Here is a 23,557-nt window from a genome sequence, read left to right as displayed (position 1 = left end):
GCCTGCTCCCCCTTCCTTCTTCCATGAGTATAAGCTTCCTGAGGCCTCACCAGAAGCCGAGCAGATCCTGGTGTCATGATTGTACAACCTGCAGAACTGTGAGCCAGAGAAAACTCTTTACAAATTACCCAGTCTCAGATATTCCTTTATAGCAATGCAAAACAGATAATGCATAGCTTTAGTAGTCTTTTGTTTGATATAAAATCTTGTCATCTGAGACTAGAAATAGTTTTACCTCTGCCTTTATAATATAGTTGCCTCTTATTTCTTTTTCTTAACTTGTTGATCTGGCTAGAACATTCAGTATAATATTGAATGGAAGTGGCAAGAATGAAAATTCTTATCTTGTGCCTGATATTACAGGGAAAGCTTTTGGTCTTTTACATAGAGTTTGATGTTAGCTATGGAATTTTCCAGATGGCCTTTATCATGTTGAGAAAGCTGCCTTCTATTTCTACTTTACTGAGTGTTCCCATCACGAAAGACTGTTGAATTTTGTCAAATGCTTTTTGTCATCAATTAAGATGAATGTGTGGGGTTTTACTCTTTCTTTCATAAATGTTGTAATATGTTGATTTGACTTCTTTTCATAAGTTGAACCACCCTTGCATCCCTGGAATGAATTCCACTTAGTCATGAGGTATAATCCTTTTAATCTAGTGTTGGATCTTGTTTGCTAGTATTGTGTTGAAAATTTTTGTATCTATATTCATAAGGGATATTGGCATGCAGTTTTCTCTTCTTGTATCTTTGGCTTTGGTATCAGGGTAATGCCAGCCTCATAGAATGAGTTGGGAAGTATTTCCTCCCCTTCTACTTTTTGGAAGTTTGAAAAGAATTACTCTACTTCATAAAATATTCAGTAGACTTTGCCAGTGAACCCACCCAGTCATGAGCTTCTTCCTGTTAGAACTCTCGATTACCAATTCAATATCCTTACTTGTTTTAGGTCTATTCAGATTTCATCTCAAGTCAATTTTGATAGTTTGTTGTGTGTTTCTAGGAAGTTGTTCATTTTGTCTAGGTTATATGACTTTTTTTCACATAGAAATGTTTATAGCATTCTCTATAATTCTTCTTATTTTCATAAAGCTAATAGTAATATTACCACTTTCATTTTTTATTTTAGTAATTTGAATCTTCTTTTTGTCTTCATCAGTTGAGCTAAAAGTTTGGCAATTTTGTCGATCTTTTCAAAGAACAAACTTTAGTTTCATTAATTCTCTTTATTATTTTTCTATGTTTTGTTTCATTTACCTCTGCTCAAATCTTTATTACTTCAGCCCTTCTGCTTTCTGTGGGCTTAGTCTGCCTTTTTGTTTTGTTTTGTTTTTTTGCTAGTCACTTAGGAAGGTTAGGTTATTTATATAAGATTTTTTTTAAATGTACGCATTTCCCTTTGAGCACTGCTTTCATTGCGTCTCACAGATTTTGGTATGTTGTGTTTTCATGTTCATACATCTCTATTTTCTAAATACCCTTGTGATTTCTTCTTTGGCCCATTGGTTATTTAAGAGTATGTTGTTGAATTTTCACATATTTGTGAATTTTCCAGTTTCCGTTCTGCTATAGATTTCTAATTTCATTCCAAAGACACTTGCTATGATTTCAATATTTTAAAATTTATTGAGATTTTTTAAAAGTTTAACATATTGTTCATCTTGCAGAATTATCTGTGTGCACTTGAGAAGAATGTGCATTCTGCAGTTGTTGAATGGAGTGTTCTGTACTTGTCTCTTAGGTCTAGTTGGCTTATAGTGTTATTCAGGTCCTCTATGTCCTTGTTTATGATCTGCCTAGTTGACTTATTCATTATTGAAAGTGGAATATGCAACTGTCCTACTCTTATTGTTGAACTGCCTACTTCTGTCTTTAATTGTCCATCTTTGCTTCATAGGTTTTGGGGTTCTGTTTATAGGTTTATAATTGATATACATTCTTGATGAATTGACCCTTTATTATTCTGTAATATCCTGATTTGTCTGTTGTAGCAATTTTTTTCTTTTCTCTTTTTTGAGATAGGTCTTGTTCTATTGCTCAGGTTGGAGTAGTACAGTGGTACAATCACATCTTACTATAGTCTCAACCTCCTGGGCTCAAGCAGTCCTCCCACCTCAGTCTCTCAAATAGCAGGGACCACAGGTAAATACAACTAAGCCCAGCTAATTTTCTTCCTTCCTTCCTTCCTTCCTTCCTTCCTTCCTTCCTTCCTTCCTTCCTTCCTTCCTTCCTTCCTTCTTTCCTTCCCTCCTTCCTCTCTCTCCCTTTCTTTTCTTTTCTTTTTTTTTTCTTTTCTTTTCTTTCTTAGATGGGGGTTCCCTATGTTGCCCAGGCTGGTCTTGAACTCCTGGGCTCAAGTGATCTTCTCTCCTTGGCCTACCAAAGTGTTGGGAGTACAGGCATGAGCTACTGTACCAGGCATAATTTTTTTCTTACACTCTATTTTGTCTGATAGTCATATATTTACTCCAGCTGTCTTTTAGTTAGTGTTTGCATAAAATAGCTTCTTCCATTTCTTAGCTTTCACCTTATCTTGTCTTTGAATCTAAAGCAAGCCTCTTGTAGACAGCATACATTTAGATCATGTTTTTCAATCTTTACTGCCAACATTTGCCTTTTCATTAGAGCTTTCATCCATTTACTTTTAATGTAATTACTGATAAGGTAGGATTTTTGCCATTTTGCCATTTGCTTTCTATATATTACATTTTTTTTTGCTCTTTAATTCCTTTGTTACTGCCTTCTTTTGTATTAAATACATATTTTCTAATACACCTTTTTGATTACTTTCTCTTTTCTTTTTCTACACATTTTAAAGTTGTATTCTTATTGGTTGCCCTGCGGATTACAATTAATGTTTTCATTCATAGCAATCTAGTTTCAATTCAAGTTAGTTTCAATTGTATACACAATGTTTGCATTTATACAACTCCATCCCTCTCTTTATGTTGTTATTGTCACAAATAGTATCTTTATATATTGTGCATTTATATACATAGATTTATAATTTTTGTATTATACAATTGGATTTAAATCACATAAGAAAAAATGAGATTTATAAACTGAAAAGACATTAATACTGACTTTTGTATTTATCTTCATATCTACTTTTACTGCTTTTTTTGTATTTTTTTCCTTTTCTCTTTCCTTTTTCATTTGTTTTGTTGTACCTTTATTCTTTTCTTCCTTACTCCTTATTTTCTTTTTTAAAAAATTGGTAGGAGAAAAGAGAAAAGTGCTTTTTTCTTAGGATAGACTTGGCTCTTTGGGCTCTTTTTTTCTTCTATATGAATTTTAAGATAGTTTTTTTTTTTTTTTTTTTTTTCTAATTCTGTAAAGAAAGTCAATGGTAATTTAATGGGAATCATGTTACCTGACTTCAAACTATAGTACAAGGCTACAGTAACCAAAACAGCATGGTACTGGTACAAGAACAGACACATAGACTAATGAAACAGAATAGAGAAATCAGAAATGAGACCACACACCTTCAACCATCAGATCTTTGACAAACCTAATAGAAACAAGCAATGGGGAAAGGATCTCCTATTTAATAAATGATGCTAGGAGAACTGCCTACCTATATGCAGAAAATTGAAACTGGATCCCCTCCTTACACCATATACAAAAATTAACTCAAAATGGTTTTAAGACTTAAATGTAAAACCCAAAACTATAAAAATCCTAGAAGAAACTCTAGACAATACATTCAGGACATAGGCTTGGACAAAGATTTCATAACAAAAATATCAAAAGCAATTGCAACAAAAGCAAAAATTGACAAATGGGATCTAATTAAACTAAAGGGCTTCTGTACAACCAAAGAAACTATTATGAGAGTGAACAGATAACCTACAGAATGGGAGAAAATTTTTGCTATCTATCTATCTATCTATCTATCTATCTATCTATCTATCTATGGTCTAATATCCAGAATCCATAAGTAACTTAAACAAATTTACAAGAAAAAAAAATCCCATTAAAAAGCAGACATTAAAAAGTGAACATGAACAGATCCTTCCCAAAGAAAGACATACATGTGGCCAATAAACATTTGGAAAAAGCTCAACATCACTGATCATTAGAAAAATGCAAATCAAAACCACAATGAGATACCATCTCACACCAGTTAGAATGGCTGCTGTTAAAAAGTAAAAAAACAACAGATGCTGCAGTGGTTACAAAGAAAAATGAACGTTTTTACACTGTCGGTGGAAGTGTAAATTAGTTCAATCATTGTGGAAGACAGTATGATGATTCCTGAAAGACCTAAATGAAGAAATACCATTTGACCCAGCAATCCCATTGCTGGCTATGTACCCAAAGGAATATAAATCATTCAATTATAAAGATACATGCATGCATATGTTCATTGCAGCACTATTTACAGTAGCAAAGTCATGGAATCAACCTAAATGTCCATCAATGATAGACTGCATAAAGAAAATGTGGTACATATACACCATGGAATGCTATGCAACCATGAAAAGGAATGGGATCATGTCCTTTGCAAGGACATGGATGGAGTTAGAAGCCATTATCCTCGGCAAAGTAATGCAAGAACAGAAAACCAAACACTGCATGTTCTCACTTATATTTGGGAGCTCAATGATGAGAACTCATAGACATATGGAGGGGAACAACACACCCTGAGCACCCGTTGGGTGGGGAAAGCATCAGGAAAAATAGCTAATGGATGCTGGGTTTAACACCTGGGTGATGGAATGATCTGTGCAGTAAACCACCATGATACAAGTTTACCTAGGTAACAAACCTGCATATCCTGCACATCTATTCCTAATCTTCTATTTTTTTAAAAAAAGAGAAAAGTGTTCTTTAATTATTTTAAGTTGAAAAGCTTATAATGTTATTGGTGACTAATCCTTTCCCTTGTCTTTGAAACTCACACACTGTGTTACAAATATGTCACCGTGTTATTTATTTGTCCTTTTAAGATGCAAGTCCTGCGACATCAACTAGATGTTAAGCATAATATGGGTAGAAACTCTGCCTTATATTTCTCCACATTTCTAATGTCAAAGGAAACCCTCTATTACAGAAGATATTCAGCATGTGGTTGTTGATTTTGTACTAGATAGCTCACCTCATTTCTTCAGGCAGGCAAACTATTATTGTCTCCATTTACAGTAAGAAAACTGAGAGCCAACAGAGTTTAGGAACTTGACCAAGATAGGACAAAAATATGTTCTTCTGTGCTTTGTACCCAACATTGTTTCTCAGGCAGCTTGTTTAAGTTATCTCTTACAAGCCTACAACAAGCTTTCCCACCACCAGCACTAACTTCTGGCAACAGATAGTACTTGTAATGAATAATCCAACTGAAACAGCATTCAGTTTGAGATCCTATCTGTTCTTTTTGAATAAACACTGAAAGCAAATGAAATAGGAAATTGTTTCCCACAGACTTTCTGAGCAATAGGGAGAAACATTTGAACCCTATTCTCAGCCGAATGGCAGTGAGAGGGTGGCTGTGCATGCAGATCATGCTGAACAACTTCAAGTGAAACACGGAAGACAGCATGACCAGAGTTTGCCCTTCTTGAAATTTGAAGTGGGTGAACTGTGTCTTCTCAGCCCTCAGACCTACTTGCTTGGCTTGGAGAATGGCCTGTGGTAGTAGAAGTCACAGATGAAGCTTTTAGGGTCAAATAAATAAGGGTTTTAATTTGGGGATATCTACAATACAAACAGTAACTTTGAACAAGTTACTCCCTCACTTGCAAAAATAAGATTTTTATGAGGATTAATGTAAATCATGTATGTGATGGTGCCTGGAATAGAATAAATTGATGTTAGCTTTCTTTCTTCCTCCATGGGCCGTCTAACTTGACCATTGCCACCATTATCCCTTATGAAATAAATAGGCTGATAAATATGTTCACCCTAAAGCATAAATGACTATTAGGTTCAATATTATAGTTTTTACAAATGTGACCCTATTTTAACAGGTGACCAAAATCTCATTTTCAAGGAATGCAATTATGAAATGGAGCCTACTTTGCTCATAGACATCCAGCCTTACTAAACATCATTCCATACAACATGGAATCAAGGATCCTTGGAGAATTGGCTGAGTCCAGAATGGGGTCAATGAAAGTACAAAATGATCCTGTAATATCCTGTGCCTGGAAGTACACAAAAAACAACGGATGCATGCAAAAAACGTGCAGAAGCCAATGTGAAGGTGTTCCCACAGGCTGAACTTGTGAGGGACTGATGATTTAAAAGAATCGTGTCAGGAATGGATTATAACCGCTGAATAAAAATATATTTATAGTCCATATTTGCACTTTAGAAAACTTAAAGGTGGATGTGAAGAAAGAGGAAAACCTATTTTTTATAGAATAATGCCAACTAATAGATATAGAAGGAATAGTGGAAATAGAAAACCACCACCCTTTTACACACCATAGTAATACTTGATTCTGATAATAATTATTAATGGATGCTAAAGGCATTGAATGAAAAAATGGGGGTAAAAATATACACACACATTCTCAGATTATTTAGTAATAACAATGGGAAAATATCTTTACAACGGAGAGATCTAGTGGACATCTTTCTAATCAAATGGTAAAATTTAATGTCCTTAGTAATTAGACAATCTAATACCATGTTATTGCTAATGTGATACACTAAGTTCACGATACAATCTCTTCCAAAAATAGTTGAACCAAATCTGATCACAAAGAAACAATCCAACAAATCTAGTAGACTCTTCAAAAATGTTGCTGTCATGAAAGATCTCTCTCTCTCTCTCTCTCTCTCTCTCTCTCTCTCTCTCACGCGCGCGCGCGCACACACACACACACACACACACACACACACACACACAGAGTGGAGAACTGACCTAGATTAGAGGAGACTGAAGCAACCTGTCAAATACAATGCATAATCCTGATTCCTTGACTTTGAATCCCAGAAAAAAAGAGAAAGAAAAAAAATTGTGGACAATTAGGTAAATTTAAAGAAGGATTGCACATTATACAATACTATTATGTCAACGTTAATTTTCCCAACTATAATAATTCCATGTAATTAGGTAAGAGAATGTTCTTATTCTTCAGAGATATATTCTGAAATATTTAAGGGCTAAGGGTAATTATTTATGTTACTCTTGAATTATTTATATGCACCCCTCTCTCTTTATCTTTCCATCAGTACGGTAATTATAACCTAAAAACCGACTTTGTACATTAAAAAAAATATAGCTTCACAGGTAGGCCAGTTATTTAATTCAAATGGCCAACTTATTCTTCAGAAAAATTTGAGGTTTATATGAAAAAGTGGGTAAAAATAATAATTCAAGCTCATCTTCAGATACAAAATGCCAAAAGCTTAACATATTCAAGGGCCCTGACTCATTTACTGTAGTCATGAACCTTCAGTCAGTAGATTCTTCAATAGGTAATCATTAATTTCACTCATCTAGACACAATGGATTGTCTTGTTTCACCGTGTTGAACAAAAAGGATATTGACTCCCTGAAGAACTATTTCAGTAACAAGGGAAAATACAGAAACTGCAATGATTGAAGAAGGATTGTATATGTTATATTTTATTTGCAATGATTGTCTTTAAAAATCAGCTCTGATCTCCCCAAGGATGAGTCTCCTCTCCACATCTGGAGAGAGGTTTTCTGAGGCATGCAATTTATTAGTTGCATGAGCTTGGGTACCTCTTGATGCATCAGTTCCCTCATTAGTAAGATAAAGTTGAAAAATATTACTTTATCAGGTTGTTAAGGATAAATGAATTAGCATAAGTGAAGTACATTGAATAGTGCATAGCACCTAATAAGTGCTCCATACGTTTTAGCTATTATTATTGTTTTTTATAGCTTTATGATTGGATATGTTCTCAGTCACCAATTGTGTTAATACAGAACTTTTTTTTTTTTTTTTTTTTTTTTTTTTTTTTTTTTTTTTTTTTAGATGAAGTCTCGCTCTGTTGCCAGGCTGGAGTGCAGTGGCGCAATCTTGGCTCACTGCAACCTCCACCTCCCGGGTTCGAGCAATTCTCCTGCCTCAGCCTCCCAAGTAGCTGGGACTACAGGCATGCGCCACCATGCCCGGCTAACTTTTGTATTTTCAGTGGAGACGTAGAGATGGGGTTTCACCATGTTGGCCAGGATGGTCTCGCTCTCTTGACTTTGTGATCCTTCCCACCTCAGCCGTCCAAAGTGCTGGGATTACAAGCGTGAGCCACTGCACCTGGCCAGGAAACCTTTTTTTTTTTTCTCTTCTTTGAGACGGAGTTTTGCTCTTGTTGCCCAGGCTGCAGTGCAATGGCATGATCTCGGCTCACCACAAGTTCTGTCTCCCGGGTTCAAGCAATTCTCCTCCCTCAGCCTCCCGAGTAGCTGAGATTACAGGCATGTGCCACCACGCCCGGCTAATTTTGTATTTTTAGTAGAGATGGGGTTTCTCCATGTCAGTCAAGCTGGTCTTGAACTCCCGACCTCAAGTGATCCGCTTGCTTTGGCCTCCTAAAGCGCTGGGAAGGAAATCTTTTTATAGTGGCAAGTCCTTTAATGAAATGTGTAGCTCCCTCTTTTCTGTATAAGGCTAGGTCCTACCCAGCAGTTTTGTTTTTCATTATTTCTTGGTCATTTTGTTTTAAAGATCTCTGGGGAATACTCCCAAATCACATTAGGAAGTACTCATTTACTGGGTTAAATCGTTTCAAACATTTTACTAGCCATGAGCTTCAAGGAATTTTCTGCAAGAGCTTTTTGCACATCTTTCCTGGCATTCCAGAACATTTTTGTTCTTTGTTCTTACAGCCCAGTTTGTTAATGCTTATGATTAAGAAGCCCCCTTTTCTAGTGTCTATAAATGATTAGATAAACTTCTTCCCTCTAATATTTTGATGTTTTAAAATGTATTATATTATATATAAGTTATACTTATCTAACACATGGAGGGAAAGCAAGATATTCTAGCTCCTTAGGCAAATATCGCTTTAATGTATTTTCAACTGATACACAGGTGGAGGCTTCAGAATACCATATTTTGTAACAATAGTTTCAAATGTAGTTTTCTCACGTGATAATAAAATATTAGCAATATTTCTAACATAGTGATCTCTATCATCCTTAAACAGTATGTTCTTATTAAATCTGTGAAACCAGTCTTGTGAATGTGATTGTATCTATTTTCCATACATATAATGTAATTAGGTAATTTTAATTTTTAAAATATTAATTTTCAACACACTTAAAAACAATAGGAGCAGCCAGGCATGGTGACTCATACCTGTAATCCCAGCACTTGGGAGGCTGAAGCGGGAGGATTGCTTGAGCCCAGGAGTTTGAGATCAGCCTGGACAACATAAGAAGACCGCATCTCTATAAAAAGATGAAAAAACTAGCTGAACATGGTGGCACATGCCCATTGTCCCAGCTACTCAGGAGGGAGAGATGGGGTGATGACTTCAGCCCAGGAATTTGAAGCTGCAGTGAGCCAGGATCATGCCACTGCACTCAAGGGTGACACAGTGAGACCTTGTCTCAAAAACAAACAAACAAACAAAAAAGCAGTAGGAGGTACCCTTTGTTATACTGTAATTCTTGCTTTATAGAGACAAACATCTAAGGATTAAGTGATTAGACACTCACTATGTGTCACTGTTTGGTCTTTGTTTTAAAAACCTGCTTACACGGATTAAAAGGATTTTTGTACATTAAAAAATAGGTCACCAACTGAATGAGAACCATGGATCATCTCTTCTAGCAGTGTGTAAAATGATGACAGGTCTTGTGATTCACTCAGATAAACTGAGATATAAACTCCAGGATTTATACATTAAAATGATACTTTAGATTGGTTACATTATCAGTATATTTTTACTAAATGCCTATTTGTACTTGTTGTTTTTAGGTATTTGAAAATAAATGCTACATTTACCTTGCTATTTAAATTTTTTCTCATCAGAGTTATTAAAGACAAGATAAATTATATGCGAGTATATTTGATTTAGAATTTTGGGGTGAGTTTACATATGCTGAATACATGAAGTGGTTATTACATTTATTTTTACTTAATAAATGGCAAGCTAAACACTCTTCCTGTAAATTTAAAACATAATTGATAAGATTACTCTGTATTGTGATTTATCTTTTTTGTAACTTTTGTTTCCCCAGGAACCCCAGTCTTAAATCCTCCAAGGTGTCATTCATTTAGTTGTTTAACACTAATCCCCTCCATGAAATTATAACTATGTACAAAATCCTTTCTCACTTTGGAGGTTTGTAATCCAAGAACCAAAGATGCCAACATTCTTCCTCTGTGACTATTTTAACTATGTGGTTATGATACCTATTACCACACTTTCAGTCATACTTGCACACACTTAAACACCATGCTTTCCCATTCTGAGTGATGGCACCCTCATCCCCACCCAAAGCGACTGTGGGTGCTACTGCTGTACAGAGTATACTGTGGTGTGCTGCCTGGATATCTCCATCATCTGGAAGTGCTTTCAGCAGAAAGCCATCAGGCATCAGCCTTCTTTATGAATTGCCTAGGCTGCCAGGCCACTTCTCCAGGGCAGCCCACACGCAATGAATGATTTGTCAATATGGAAGCGTACAGACCAAGCTCCCCTCATTCAAACTTGGAACAACTTGGAAGGACATTTCCAGCTTCAACACTCCCCAGGGATAAGTCAAGACTTTCATTGAGCCTGTGTCACAATCTGCTTTCTCCCTCTGCCCACTACTTCTTCCTTCCCTCCTCTCTCATAGCTGTTATTCCCAAGAGCATTTCTTAATAACTCTCCAACATGCTAATCTCCATCTCAGGGTCTACTTCCTGGAAAATCCAATTTACAATAGGCTGCAATAACCAAAGTCCTTGAAGTTAAGCTTTTTTTTTTTTTTTTTTTCCTGTTTATGGTACAATTTTAAAATCTCTTACTCTATGGATGCGTGTTCTCTAGTGACAGAGATGGCATCTCCCTTAATTTGAACTTGTACTTGGCTTCAATTTCTCCATTGAATCCTTAGAATAATCTCTCTTTGGGCAGCCCAACAGGTTGGCAATAACATCTCTTGGAACTAAAATGCATTAAAAGGCAGTTTCATTAAGTGATGTAAAATCTGTGTAACTCAAGTCTTCCAAAGCCCTAGAAGTAAAATTTTCAGTATCTCATACAGTTCCTAAATGAATATTAATTTCATAACAAGAGTCAGTTTCAAGCCAGTGTGAAAAATAAATGTGTATTCATTTTTACACACAGTGGAAAGGAATCCACATCCTTGATCATCTTTCTCCAGTCTCTACCTTAATAGTTAATGCTGGCTAAAAATATCCATAGGGTATTTGTCCCTATCTTTCCATTCCCATTACCTAAACTTGCAGATCCAAGTCAATTATGGTCACGGTTATTCCATTAACAGAAAGTTAAATCTTACCCATAATGTCTGGGAATATCGGGGGAACCCGCCCCTGCTAGTTAATGTGGGTTCTTTTCTATTTCCCTAAGCATTGGCTGGTCTGAGAAATAAAGGGAAAGAGTACAAAAGAGAGAAATTTTAAAGCTGGGAGGCCGGGGGAGACATCATATGTTGGCAGGTTCCGTGATGCCCCCAAGCTGTAAAACCAGCAAGTTTTTATTAGCAATTTTCAAAAGGGGAGGGAGTGTACGAATAGGGTGTGGGTCACAGAGATAACATGCTTCACAAGGTAATAAAATATCACAAAGCAAATGGAGGCAGGGCGAGATCACGGGACCACCAGATGGGGGCAAAATTAAAATTGCTAATGAAGTTTGGGCACGCATTGTCATTGATAACATCTTATCAGGAGACAGGGTTTGAGAGCAGACAACCTGTCTGACCAAAATTTATTAGGTGGGAATTTCCTCGTCCTAATAAGCCTGGGAGAGCTACAGGAGAACGGGGCTTATTTCACCCCTTCGGCTTTGACCATAAAAGATAGTTGCCCCCAAGGGGGCCATTTAGAGGCCTACCCTCAGGGGCGCATTCTCTTTCTCAGGGATGTTCCTTGCTGAGAAAAAGAATTCAGTGATCTGTCTTCTATTTGCTTTTGAAAGAAGAGAAATATGGCTCTGTTCCTCTCGGCTCAGTTCACCAGCAGTCAGAGTTTAAGGTTATCTCTCTTGTTTCCTGAACATTGCTGTTATCCTGTTCTTTTTTCAAGGTGCCCAGATTTCATATTGTTCAAACACACATGCTCTACAATAAATTTGTGCAGTTAACGCAATCATCACAGGGTCCTGAGGGGACATATATCCTCCTCAGCTTACAAAGATGATGGAATTAAGAGATTAAAGACAGGCATAGGAAATCACAAGGGTATTGATTGGGGAAGTGATAAATGTCCATGAAGTCTTCACAATTTATGTTCAGAGATTGCACTAAAGACAGGTGTAAGACATTATAAAAGTATTAATTTGGGGAACTAATAAATGTCCATGAAATCTTCACAATTTATGTTCTTCTGCCATGGCTTCAGCTGGTCCCTCCATTTGGGGTCCCTGACTTCCCGCAACAGGATTGGTCTTGCTTCCCTAAAGCCTAGCATGGTATTTGATGGAGCTCAAATACACTTTAGGTATTTGTGCCCACTGTGGTTACAGGTCTAAGAACAAGGAGGTGTTGTAAAACATCAGTTTTCATTCCTGTCTCTCTTTCTATGACTCTGCCTAGGGCATATAAATCTCCTCCCTCAGGGCCTGGACACTATTATTCCAAAGTACCTCCCAGATTCTTGTTACAGCTGCTGCATTCAACTGCTTCTGGACTTTGATGTTGACTTGAGGTAGCCTGAATTTGCTATTTGCTATAATTCTTTGCATATTTGATTGTAGACCACTCTTGTGGGCATCATCCAGAAAAGCAAACTAATTCCTATGGTGGATCTCATATCGTTCTGTCTATCTCTGTCTTGGTTGCTGAGATTAAGCCTATGTTGTAGTTCTTTCCTTTCTCCCTCTTTCTTCCCTCCCTTCTTTTATGCCTTCATCCTTCCTTCCTACCTTCAACATTTGCAGGACAAGTGTTTGGAGGTCTGTGGAAGCAGAAGCTTTACCTAAACAATGCTGTCAGAATTCTCTGTGTGTGGGTTCAACAATTTCCTTCAGGAATGAATGCTTTGCTGCTGACATCCAATTGCACTGTTTGCTGCTGGTGTGGTCTTTCTACTAGTATGACTGCAGGAACTGTATGTCTAGATCTGTGTCTGTCCAGGTCAGAGTCTTCTAGCTGATATCCATTCTGAGACATTCAGGGTTACCTAGAAGTCAGCAGGGAAAGCCTTAGAATTCTCCATTTCTTCATTTCATCACTTGTATGTGTAAGACACAGATATCTTCTTTACAAGTAGAGCCTAATACAGTTCTATTTAAAGTGCCTAGCTAAGGATTTTCACCTCTTATCATTTATCTATTTACTTACAGACCAACTTAGAGCCTAAAATCTCTTTCTGATCCTTTCTCTCTAACACACACAAAAAAGTTTGTTTGAAGTAAAAAATGAATATTCATCCATTTTGGTGAAATTGGAAAATACAAAAAGATAATAATTAATTACCATGAATACGTTTACTAATATTTTAATATTTTTTCAGCTTTCTTTTCAGTGCACACATGCACACACGTGTGGTGTAAAGAATAGCTAAAATGTACTGAGCAATGACTATAAGCTAGGATTTGTATTAAGCATTTTACATACATTTGACCCTCACAACAACCGTATTGAGGTCGTGTGGAAAAAATTGGTTTTGTTTTTGTCTGCTGGCATCATTCCTCCTTTCAATGGGCAACAGCTCTGTGATCTTGCTTTGGGTCTTCAGCCTATGTGGGGCAGCCAGTCTAGGTGCTCTATCCTCTTCTGGGAAAGGGTTAGACACAAATCTCAAAACAGGCCAGTCAGATGCTCTCCCTGGAACTAGAATCTTGAACAGAATGACTCAGAAAGACTGAACAGCCATTTTACCCTACTCATCCAGGTGGTGGTATCCTGAAGAGACTCCCATAGTTTTTGCTATCTAGATCCAATGAGCTATTCTGGGACACGCACTTTCCCATGCTGGGTTCCTCAGCTCTTCCTCTGAATCTGTGAACCCTCTTGTATTCTTCCAAAAACATAAAAAAAGTAAGCTACTAGATTTGGTTTCTCCCACTCATCACCAAAAAAATTCCTAATCAATACAGAAACACAGAAATATACTAGTATTATCCGAGCTTAGAGAGACTGAAACTGAGCTTTAATGAAATTGTCATTTGTTCAAGATCACCCAGGCAATAAGAAGTGATATCAGGTCTCCATGACATTAAACTCTGGGCTTAATTTTAGCCATCTCTCTTCTCAATGTCCCTCTGTATGGATGCATACGCATGCACACATGCATGGGCACACGTGTATATGTGTGCATGTATTCCTATATATATTCTTCACAGTTGAGATTCTACCATATTCATAATTTTAAACATTTTCAGGCTTTACTCCTTTTCTGTGACAATAAAATCATGGTAGAAATTTTCAAATTCACTGTAAATTACAAAGAAGGTAAAACTCACCCATTATTCCAATACTTAGACTATCATCATCACTATCAACATCTCAGTATATTTTCTGTAGTCTCTTTCTTTTTCTCTCTCTCTGGGTGTGTATGTGTACAGTATATATACACACATCCAGGCACACCCAAATAAGGATCCACACACAAATATATATTTATATTTATTTGTTTATTTAAAGTATTTATCAATTTATTTATTCAAGGTCTTGCTATGTTGCCCAGGCTGATCTAAAACTCCTGGACTCTAGCTAACCTCCCACTACCTCAGCCTCCCAAAGTGTCGGCATTACAGGTTTGAGCCATTGCACCTGGCCCATATATTTATGTATATGTGGGGATCTATGCCGTATGCAGAGATTGCATAATGACTTTTTTTAAAACATTATGTGATAAGCATTTTCCTGAATAATTAAACTTATTTTAAAACATTTTAATGCCTATGATACATTTCATTGTATAACTATAACTTACTGTGTCTAATCATTTCTCTTTCAGACATTTAATAGCTGTTTCTTTTCTTTTTGCTTTGATAAATAGTACTGCAATCAACAACTTTGTTGGCATATGATTATTTTCTTAGATTCTGAAAGTGAAATTATTGGCTTACAGACTTTGAACATTTTAAAGGCTCTTGATATATATATAGTCAAAAAACTTTTCAGACAGATTTTACCAATTTGTAATCCCACAGCTAGGGTTGAAGAGTTAGTTTCACTCAACTCCCCAAACATGGAGGCCAACTTCTAAAGAATTAATGCCAATTTAAAAGTTGGAAATGATAACTTATGTTGTATTTGGCATTTCTTCTAAAGTATTTTTTTCTGATTATAAAGTAATATAAGCTAATTGTAGAAAGCCTAGAAAATATGGAAGATTAGAAAAACAGTCATTTTTCATTTGTATATAAATATAACAGTTTTATGATTATTCTTTCATCTTCTTCCTGTATATATATTGAAATACATAAATAATATTTATAATATTGAGGTCATACGGCTGATACTTTCATTTAAATTTTATTTAATAGTATACATTGTGATAACTTTCCTGAATTATCAAATATTCTCCAAAGCACTGAATCTGCTGTAAAATATTTAGCATTTCTTGCTTATTGGGCATTGTATCAATCGATTATACAATTGATCAATACATAGCATTGCCATACATATCATTGTTCAAAGCCTCCAAATGCACTTCTGATGATTTCAATAGGATGTATGACTGATGCAAAATAAATTGGAATAATGGGTTTAAATAATATGGATATTTTAAAGTTTCTTGATAAAGATTGCCAAATTTTTCCTTCCCTGATAGTTTACTCTCTATAAAGTACAGAAGCCTAACTTAATTGCTCCCCAGTTACTCTCATGAATTATTTTATTTGAGTAATTTGGTCACTTGTGACTCTCAGTGATAAATATGTTGAGAAGTTCCCATATGTATATATAATTATAGTAACTCATATTTACAAAGTTCACAATTTACATTTACCATGTATGTTTACATTTTAATTACAATGATCTTAGGAATGTGGAGGTTGGGGGCCATAGGAGAACAGCCAGTGGCGAATAAAGTCAAGATGCAGACCAGGTCTTCAATTCCTAAATCTTGTAGTTTTCATTAAATCACATTACCAATATTCCTAGTTCCAGCATATAAAGTGACTCCAGAGGCGTTAAGAAAGTTCTGGAATAATGTTAAGGGAGTCAATAGAAAACGTACGTACTGTATTTTTAGAATGAGACTGTTTTACACTTGGGGGCTTTTAATTGCAGTCGTCCATCAGTTTTAAACTTTCAGTGTCTAAATATAAAAACGCAGCAATATAAAAAAAAGCCAGCTGTTTTCTTACTCAGAGCATGAATTGATAAATTTATGAATGAGTGAAGTGACAGCAACACTAAGAATAGTCTAGCCCTTTTCAATAACCTAAGCCATCATTACCTTGGAGAGATTCCAATTTTAGGTCACCTCCCCCGCCCCACTCCACCCCGCAACATTCTCAGAAAAAGTAAATTTTCAACCAAAGGAAAATGGATACGTTGATACCTTCCATGTTTTCAAAACATTTCGTTTATTTTGCTACTTGAAAACGGTCTTCCCTTTTGCTCCATGTAAAATAAAATTGCTCATGGTCTATGGTCCCGTGAGAGCTTATTTAAGGAGCATTGACGGATTTTATTTTCCTTATAAATGTGGCACATTTGCCACGTGTGCAAATGAAAACATCCCATTCCAATGAGTTCTAGGAGGAAATCAGCTCTGCCTTCCTCGAAGAGTTTTAATTCATGGGTATGGTCTATTTCTTTCTTTATTTCATTTTATTTGACACAGAGTCTTGCTCTTTTGTTCAGTCTGGAGTGCAGTGGCGTGATCTCGGCTCACTGCAACCTGTGCCTCCCGGGTTCAAGCGATTCTTTTGCCTCAGCCTCCTGAGTAGCTGGGATTACAGTCATGTGCCACCACTCTCAACTAATTTTTGTATTTTTAGTAGAGAATGGGTTTCGCCATATTGGCCTGGCTGGTCTTAAACTCCTGACCTCAGGTGATTCACCTGCTTCAGCCTCCCAAAATGCTAGGATTACAGGCGTGAGCCACCTGGTCCAACTGGTATGATCTATTTCTGAAGACAATGTGGAAGCAGAGTGTGGGCTTCCACAGGTGTAGCCAGGCGGCGTGCTACCGCGAAGAAGGAGGGAAGAAGCCTGAGGCTGGCCGGTGCCCTGCTGCCCCTCTGCCCCTTTGGCTACTAGGGCTGTGTAAGCTTCAGCCTTGCCAATCCCCATCGCGCACGCGCGCTCGCTTCCCGCGCGCAATCTCCCACCCCCGCCCTCACTGCACCTGCCAGGTCATAAACCTCTTCCCACCCACTCTCACCCTCTCACCAAGGCTCAGGCTTGTCTCACGTTGATTGGTCAGAGCCCACGAGGGCACGTCCAATCAGCAATCCCTCCTGCGCAACCTATCCCGGTTCTTCCCGCCCCCGCCCCGCCCCGCCAGCCCTCCCGGGTACCTACCGTCTCTGTGACTGGTGCGCGGCCAGGTCACTCAGGGCGGCGGGGGGAGGTGTGCGGGAGTGGGCAGGACGGGTGGGAGGAGGGGAGGGGTGGGAGGAGGCGGGGCTCAGGTGCTTGGCAGCGCGGCCGGAGCCCAGGCAGGGGAGGGGGTGAACGCTGGAGCGAGGCGGGGGCGGGTGAGGAGGGGGTGACGCCGGACACGTCGGCAGCGCGAGGTTTCGCGCGTGAGCTGCGCGGGTCGGGCCTGGTACCGAGCTTTCCTGGGGGCTAGCAGGTCGTGGACGCCGGCTCCTGGAGGAGCGCCAGGAGGAGGGAGGTGAAGGTGTCCGCGGCGTCGTCGACGGCGGCGCCGGCCATGGAGGAGACACAGCCGCCGCCGCAGCCCAAGCTGCCCTTGTGCGACAGCCTCATGATCTGGGTGAGTGCGAGGAGGCGAGGGGGCGAGGAGGTCGAGGCGAAGAGCCTGGGGCGCCCTGTTCTCCCAGGTGAGCAGGGGCTACCTGCACAGGGGTCCCGGCGCGCCCTGTCTTTGGCACCTCGTGTCGTCCTTGACCGAGAGAGTGCCACCTGCGAGTCGCTGGGCAGGTGTGTGGGCGCGGGTTGGTGTCCGGGGGCGGGGGTAAGGGAAGCTGTAGGAGCGTAACGGTGGAGGCTCTGGTCTCAGCCAGAGGATTCGACCTGCCTGGTGTCCCTAACAGCTGGGGTATGAACCAAGCGCCCCCCGCTGCCCCATTTTCTCCCCCTGTACAGCGCCCTGAGCCCTGGGCTTTCTGGATCGCTGACTGTCTTGCCTTCGTCCGCTTGGGCGTGAAGACCCTTTCTGAAACCTGACCCTGCATCCTCAAACCACCTTGCTCTACCTGGACACAGGTGGACAGCAGGTGGCTGGCTGTTTTAGTTCCCGGACCAGTGCTCCTTCAGGACTCTAGAACATCCGATTTTGTAGAAGCCGCTTCAAAGAGATGTTTGTATTTCCCGTATGGAGAGAAAGATGTGTGGGGAGTCGGGGGTCGTTTTCCCTTTTCTCGCTGGCCCTCTCCTCCTCCAAATGGACAGCATTTTCTTTAAAGAAAATGAGTTCACATTTTTTCTTTAGGATTTATCTATGTTTAGGATTTTTGTTAATTTGTGTTGGGTCTAGACAGGTGTATCTGTCCCCAGATGGTTCAATATTCCAGTCAGCAAAATGACATCCCACCTCTTAGAGTTACTTAGATATCAGTGCTGGCATTCAGGTGTGGTTCCTAACCCATATTGAGCAAGGATGGTGTTTGATGGGCCACAAGGTGCTGTTGATGATGCTCATCCCAAACCAGTTGTTTAGTTGTGTGAGGGAAGTGTTTGTAGAATGGAATGTAAACAGACTGGATCAGGAGGCTGTAATCAGTTGAGATTCCCTAGTGATCTAATGCATCTAATTCCAAAGAATGAGAAATCCAGGTTTATGGAAGTGTGTGAAGTCTATCGGAAATAGCCATAATTTAAAGCAACTTTTACGCTTTGAAAGTAAATAACTTTTGCTTATAGTGGAATGCAAATATTTAGGGTTCATGAGTTAAAATCAGTTAGCTAACTGTTCAGCTGAATTTTCATTTGAAATAGGTATTCGGGTGGAAGTGCTGTATTTAAGACTCATGAAACAAGGCAACATTACTTTTAATGATTTATTTTGTTAAAAGAGACTAATTAAAGGGTGTATCCGAATCTGTTACATTGTTGTAAACCTCTATTGACTGAAGTGTTAAGCTTAGTCTTTGTGATGTCATTGACTTACATGTGAGGTGGTGGAGAAGCACAGGATTTTCTTTCGTGTTGTAATATTTTAAAATATTATGTCACCGTATCCACTCTTTTAACCAGAATTTATTGACTTCTAGTGTTGAGGTAGGCACTGGGGAGGACCGGAGTGGTAGCCAGAGCCGTGTGTAATTACAGTGGAAGGTAAAATTCCGTAAAAGCTGCAAAAATATCAACCAAATGATAAGAAATCACGGATAACAGAGTAAAATTGGTCATTTGCTTCAGTCCTCTCTTGGGCTGCTGAGCACTGTGGAGAAAATTGAATGACCGTCCAAACTGTTGCCTCTACTAATGCTGTTACTGCCAAATGCACCTTTTCTCATAGCATTGCCCATACTTAAGAATAACCAGACAGTTTCTCTCACATGCCTCTTAGCAAACCTTTATCGGTATTCTACCTGAGCCCCCAACTCTTCTTCCTCTCTGGCAAATTACCACCTCCTTATCCTTGGCTCTGGCTTTAGGTTCCATCCCTTCCATCTCTTCTAAAACGTTATTGTATCGTTTGTTCCCTTTCTGTATTTACAGCTACTTTCTCTCCATTGGCTTCTTTCTCTCTACATATAAACTTGCTGAAATATTAACCTTTTTAAACAGAGAAGAGCCCTAGTCCATGTTAAAGTCACACCGTATTTCCCCTTTTCTTCACAGTAAAATTTGAGTTGTTTTATACTCACCCTTTATGCCTCACTCAGTCTTCAACCCACTACACTTGAATTTCTTTCCTCTAAGACTTTCACTTCATTACCAGTTTGCTAAATCCAGTAAGTGTTATATTACCATTTTCTTACTTGATGGTTCCTTTGTGAAATTGTCTTAGTCTCTGGTTATCTAGTCTGTTGCCTTTTCTTTACCTCTTTAGATGATTTCCAGTGAAGTTTACTGTCTTTTTTAAAAAACTAACTAATTTTTTTGCCTTTGCCAGCAACCGCACTGTTGATCTTACCTCACCTACGAATCTTTCTCCAAACTCACCTCAAGCAACACTTCTTCAAGCCCATCATGCTGCATTGACTTTCTATTTGTTGAAGAAGCTAAGCTGTTTTAATGCAGCCGGGATTTTTTTCCCTCTACCTAGAATATTTTCTTTCTAGTTCTTCCAGTGGTTGGCTGCTTCCATTATTCGGATCTTGGGTCAGATGTTGCTTTTCAGGGACTCTGTTACAATCATTTCTAAAGTAGTGACCTATTTGTCTCCAACCCTTATCCCACTGTAACCTGTTAACCTCTTTCTTTCTTATCTATAACACAGTACTTTCTAAAGTAATCCAGTTGGCTTTTGGGATCAGAGCTCTTACATGACCTATTTTCTGCTCTGTCCCTAGGAGAACACTGACAACTATTGCCAATAAGACACTAAATCAAAATGGTGATAGTAAATATCGTTGCCTTAGTTCTGACCTCAGAGAGTAGTGTTTCACCATTAAGTATGATATAGCTTAGTTTTTTATAAATACTTGGGAGTGAATTTTTAACTGGGTCATAGAGGACTGTTGGATTTCATCAAGTAGAAATCAGTGGAAATTTGTTCTCCAGACACAAGGAAGAGACACTAGTAGTAAAACAAATGGTCTCCTTTGGCTATAGATTAAAGGGAGATAGTGGAACATACACATTTGTCATGATAACCCTGACCCAGAGATAGAAGATGAAAAAAAGTTATGATGGGGCCAAATCATGGAGATAAGACAGTTGGGAATAACTCTTCTTTCAGTACTAAGAGGAGGAATGGAGCCAACGTCAACCGATTAGAGAAGTCATCAAGAAAAGTTGGTTATGTGAAGGAATGCCTCTTGTGGCAATTTTTTAAAAATTGCATTTTATGATTTGGAACTCACCTTCTTAAAATAATTGATTCTTAGAAATGTCGTACTGCTACTTAGCAGAAAATTCAGGACAAAAGGGTAAATGTGGACATCATTTACATGTTGGAGGACATGTATGAGAGTTTGAAGAAATGTTTGTATCAAGATAAATTTAATTCTGCTACTTGGTTCTGTGACATGGGAAATTTGTTTAATATCTTTGGACTTTACTTTCACCAATAAAATTAGAAGGTTGGACCAAATATTTTTAAATCTTTTTCTTGGTTCTTGCATTCTTTGATAGGCAGATGATTGAAAGAGTAATAATATATGCCCAAATTTAGAAATTATTAAAAGTTCAATTATTTTTATGAAGATCTTAAAACTCAAAGCAATGGTTGTCTTTTTGTAATGAGGAGCTGGAGGAGGAGAATATGAAAATAAATTTGATCCAAGATTGAGTTTCTGTTGGTTGTCAGTTGTGAAAATCCCATTTTCCTTGATTTCTGTGACATTTACATTAAAGTAGTTTAGGAACAGCATTTCCACATTTCTGATTACTTGTTTTATTTAGAAATGTAGAAGAAGGTAAGGTAGTTATCTGCCAGAACACTGTGTTTAGTGATAGACACCTGTGGAAACCCTGGCTGTCCTTTCAGGTCACTCACTAAAAAGACTTTAGTTAGAAAGAATACATTTTCTTTTGTCTGTCTGCTTTGACCTCACTCTCCCCAGTAATCTTTTTTTTTTTGAGACAGAGTCTCACTCCGTTGCCTAGGCCGTAGTGCAGTGGCATGATCTCAGCTCACTGCAACCTCCACCTCCCAGGTTCAAGGGATTCTCCTGTCTCAGGCTCCCTAGTAGCTGGTATTACAGGCATGTGCCACCACACCTGACTAATTTTTGTATTTTTAGTAGAGACAGGATTTCATCATGTTGGCCAGGCTGCTGTTGATCTCTTGACCTCAAGTGATCCACCGGCCTCGGCCTCCCAAAGTGCTGGGATTACAGGCGTGAGTCACTGCGCCCAGCCTCCCCACTGAACTTTTTAATTTATTCACTGTTCTTGGTTGTAAGCCTTTCAATTGAGCCAAATGAAATTACATTCTGTTTTCTAATTTATTTTACAGCTATTTTAAGAACTTCTCAGAGACACTCCAATGTTCATGGCAGTAAGGAGGGGAAATTGATTTTAATCTGAACACATAGTGGTCATGGAGGTAGTCCCTTAGCATGTGTACCTCTTATTTTGCCTAGTATTCTTCACTGAAATTGTCCTTTTAAAATCATGAATTCTGTCAATTTTGTAAAAAGTTAAATAAGTAACTCTAAGTTACACATTAAAAATTAATGTGTAAGTTGGAAGGGCTGAAAAGTGGAAGTTACAGTTTATTTTCCTTTTAAGGATGCCCTAATTCTTGGAGTTTATCTTCCCTGTACATCCACCCAGTTGCAAAAACCTTGTTTTATATTTTAAATATTCCATTAGTTCATCATGTCCTCTCAGTCAACATTATGCTGATTCCCTCTACGCTATGTATTTTTCTCATCAGAGCCATTGCAGGAACCTTCTAACTGGTCATCCTGACTCAAGCATAAAGTTACTCTGTGTCACTATGCTGCTCTCCAAAATATACTAAAGAATGTCACTCTTCCTTATTACTTTTCAGTGATTTTTCATCACTCAGAGCAATGGTTCTCCAAAATTGATGTGTTTAAGAATCAGTTGGGGATTTTCTTGTTTAATATGTCTAGAAATTCTGATACATATTGTTTCTAAACCCTATACTTGGAGAAACCCTGACTCATAGCTAATGTGCTAACAGCTGTTGAGCTCATGCCACATGCCAGGCCCTGATATAGGTGTATTTGCTGTTTCATTTAATTCCCGAACTATCTTGTGAGGTAGAAACTACCCTACTGTTTCCCATTATGTAGATAATGGCATTAACTTTAAAATAAGTCCAAGCTTCTTGTCACGGCCCTTTGGAGTCCTGTCTCTTTAACCCTGTTTGTTGTCACCCCTTCCCCAGCCTTCTTTGCACTGCACATCCAGTGATACTGAACTGCATGTTCCCTAAAAATAATATATTTTCTCATGTATCTGTACTTTTTTCATATTCCTATTTCCTGAAGCTTTTTTTCCTTTCTTTACTTAGAAAATTTATTTTCTTTACTTAGAAAATATGCTACTCTTGGCCGGGTGTGGTGGCTCACACCTGTAATTCCAGCACATTGGGAGGCCGAGGCGAGTGGATCATGAGGTCAGGATATTGAGACCATCCTGGCTAACATGGTGAAACCCTGTCTCTACTAAAAATACAAAAAATTAGCCAGGCGTGACGTCGCATGTCTGTAATCCCAGCTA

At 38.4% G+C, this 23,557-nt stretch overlaps 1 protein-coding gene and 1 long non-coding RNA gene across 3 annotated transcripts in view; one reads left to right on the top strand and one right to left on the bottom strand.

The window, feature by feature from the left end:
- LOC135965225 (uncharacterized) overlaps window positions 1-18,179 on the bottom strand; it is a 42,403-nt gene extending 24,224 nt beyond the window's left edge. Inside the window, exon 1 of the long non-coding RNA XR_010578151.2 lies at window positions 17,585-18,179. This is a non-coding gene — a long non-coding RNA (uncharacterized lncRNA). The remainder of the gene's footprint in view (window positions 1-17,584) is intronic.
- The window catches only part of HOOK1 (hook microtubule tethering protein 1), a 69,439-nt gene continuing 63,557 nt past the window's right edge, over window positions 17,676-23,557 (top strand). For both annotated transcript variants that reach the window (XR_012419523.1, XM_005543223.5), the window contains exon 1: window positions 17,676-18,002. Coding sequence is in view for 1 of the 2 variants with exons in the window: in XM_005543223.5 (XP_005543280.1) it covers window positions 17,940-18,002 (63 nt within the window). In the remaining variant the exon portion in view is untranslated. The remainder of the gene's footprint in view (window positions 18,003-23,557) is intronic.

This window comes from Macaca fascicularis, chromosome 1 (assembly GCF_037993035.2).
Source record: "Macaca fascicularis isolate 582-1 chromosome 1, T2T-MFA8v1.1".
Taxonomy (NCBI): domain Eukaryota; kingdom Metazoa; phylum Chordata; class Mammalia; order Primates; family Cercopithecidae; genus Macaca; species Macaca fascicularis.
Note: the sequence above shows the minus strand (reverse complement) of the source record. Positions and strands in the feature narration are given on the sequence as shown.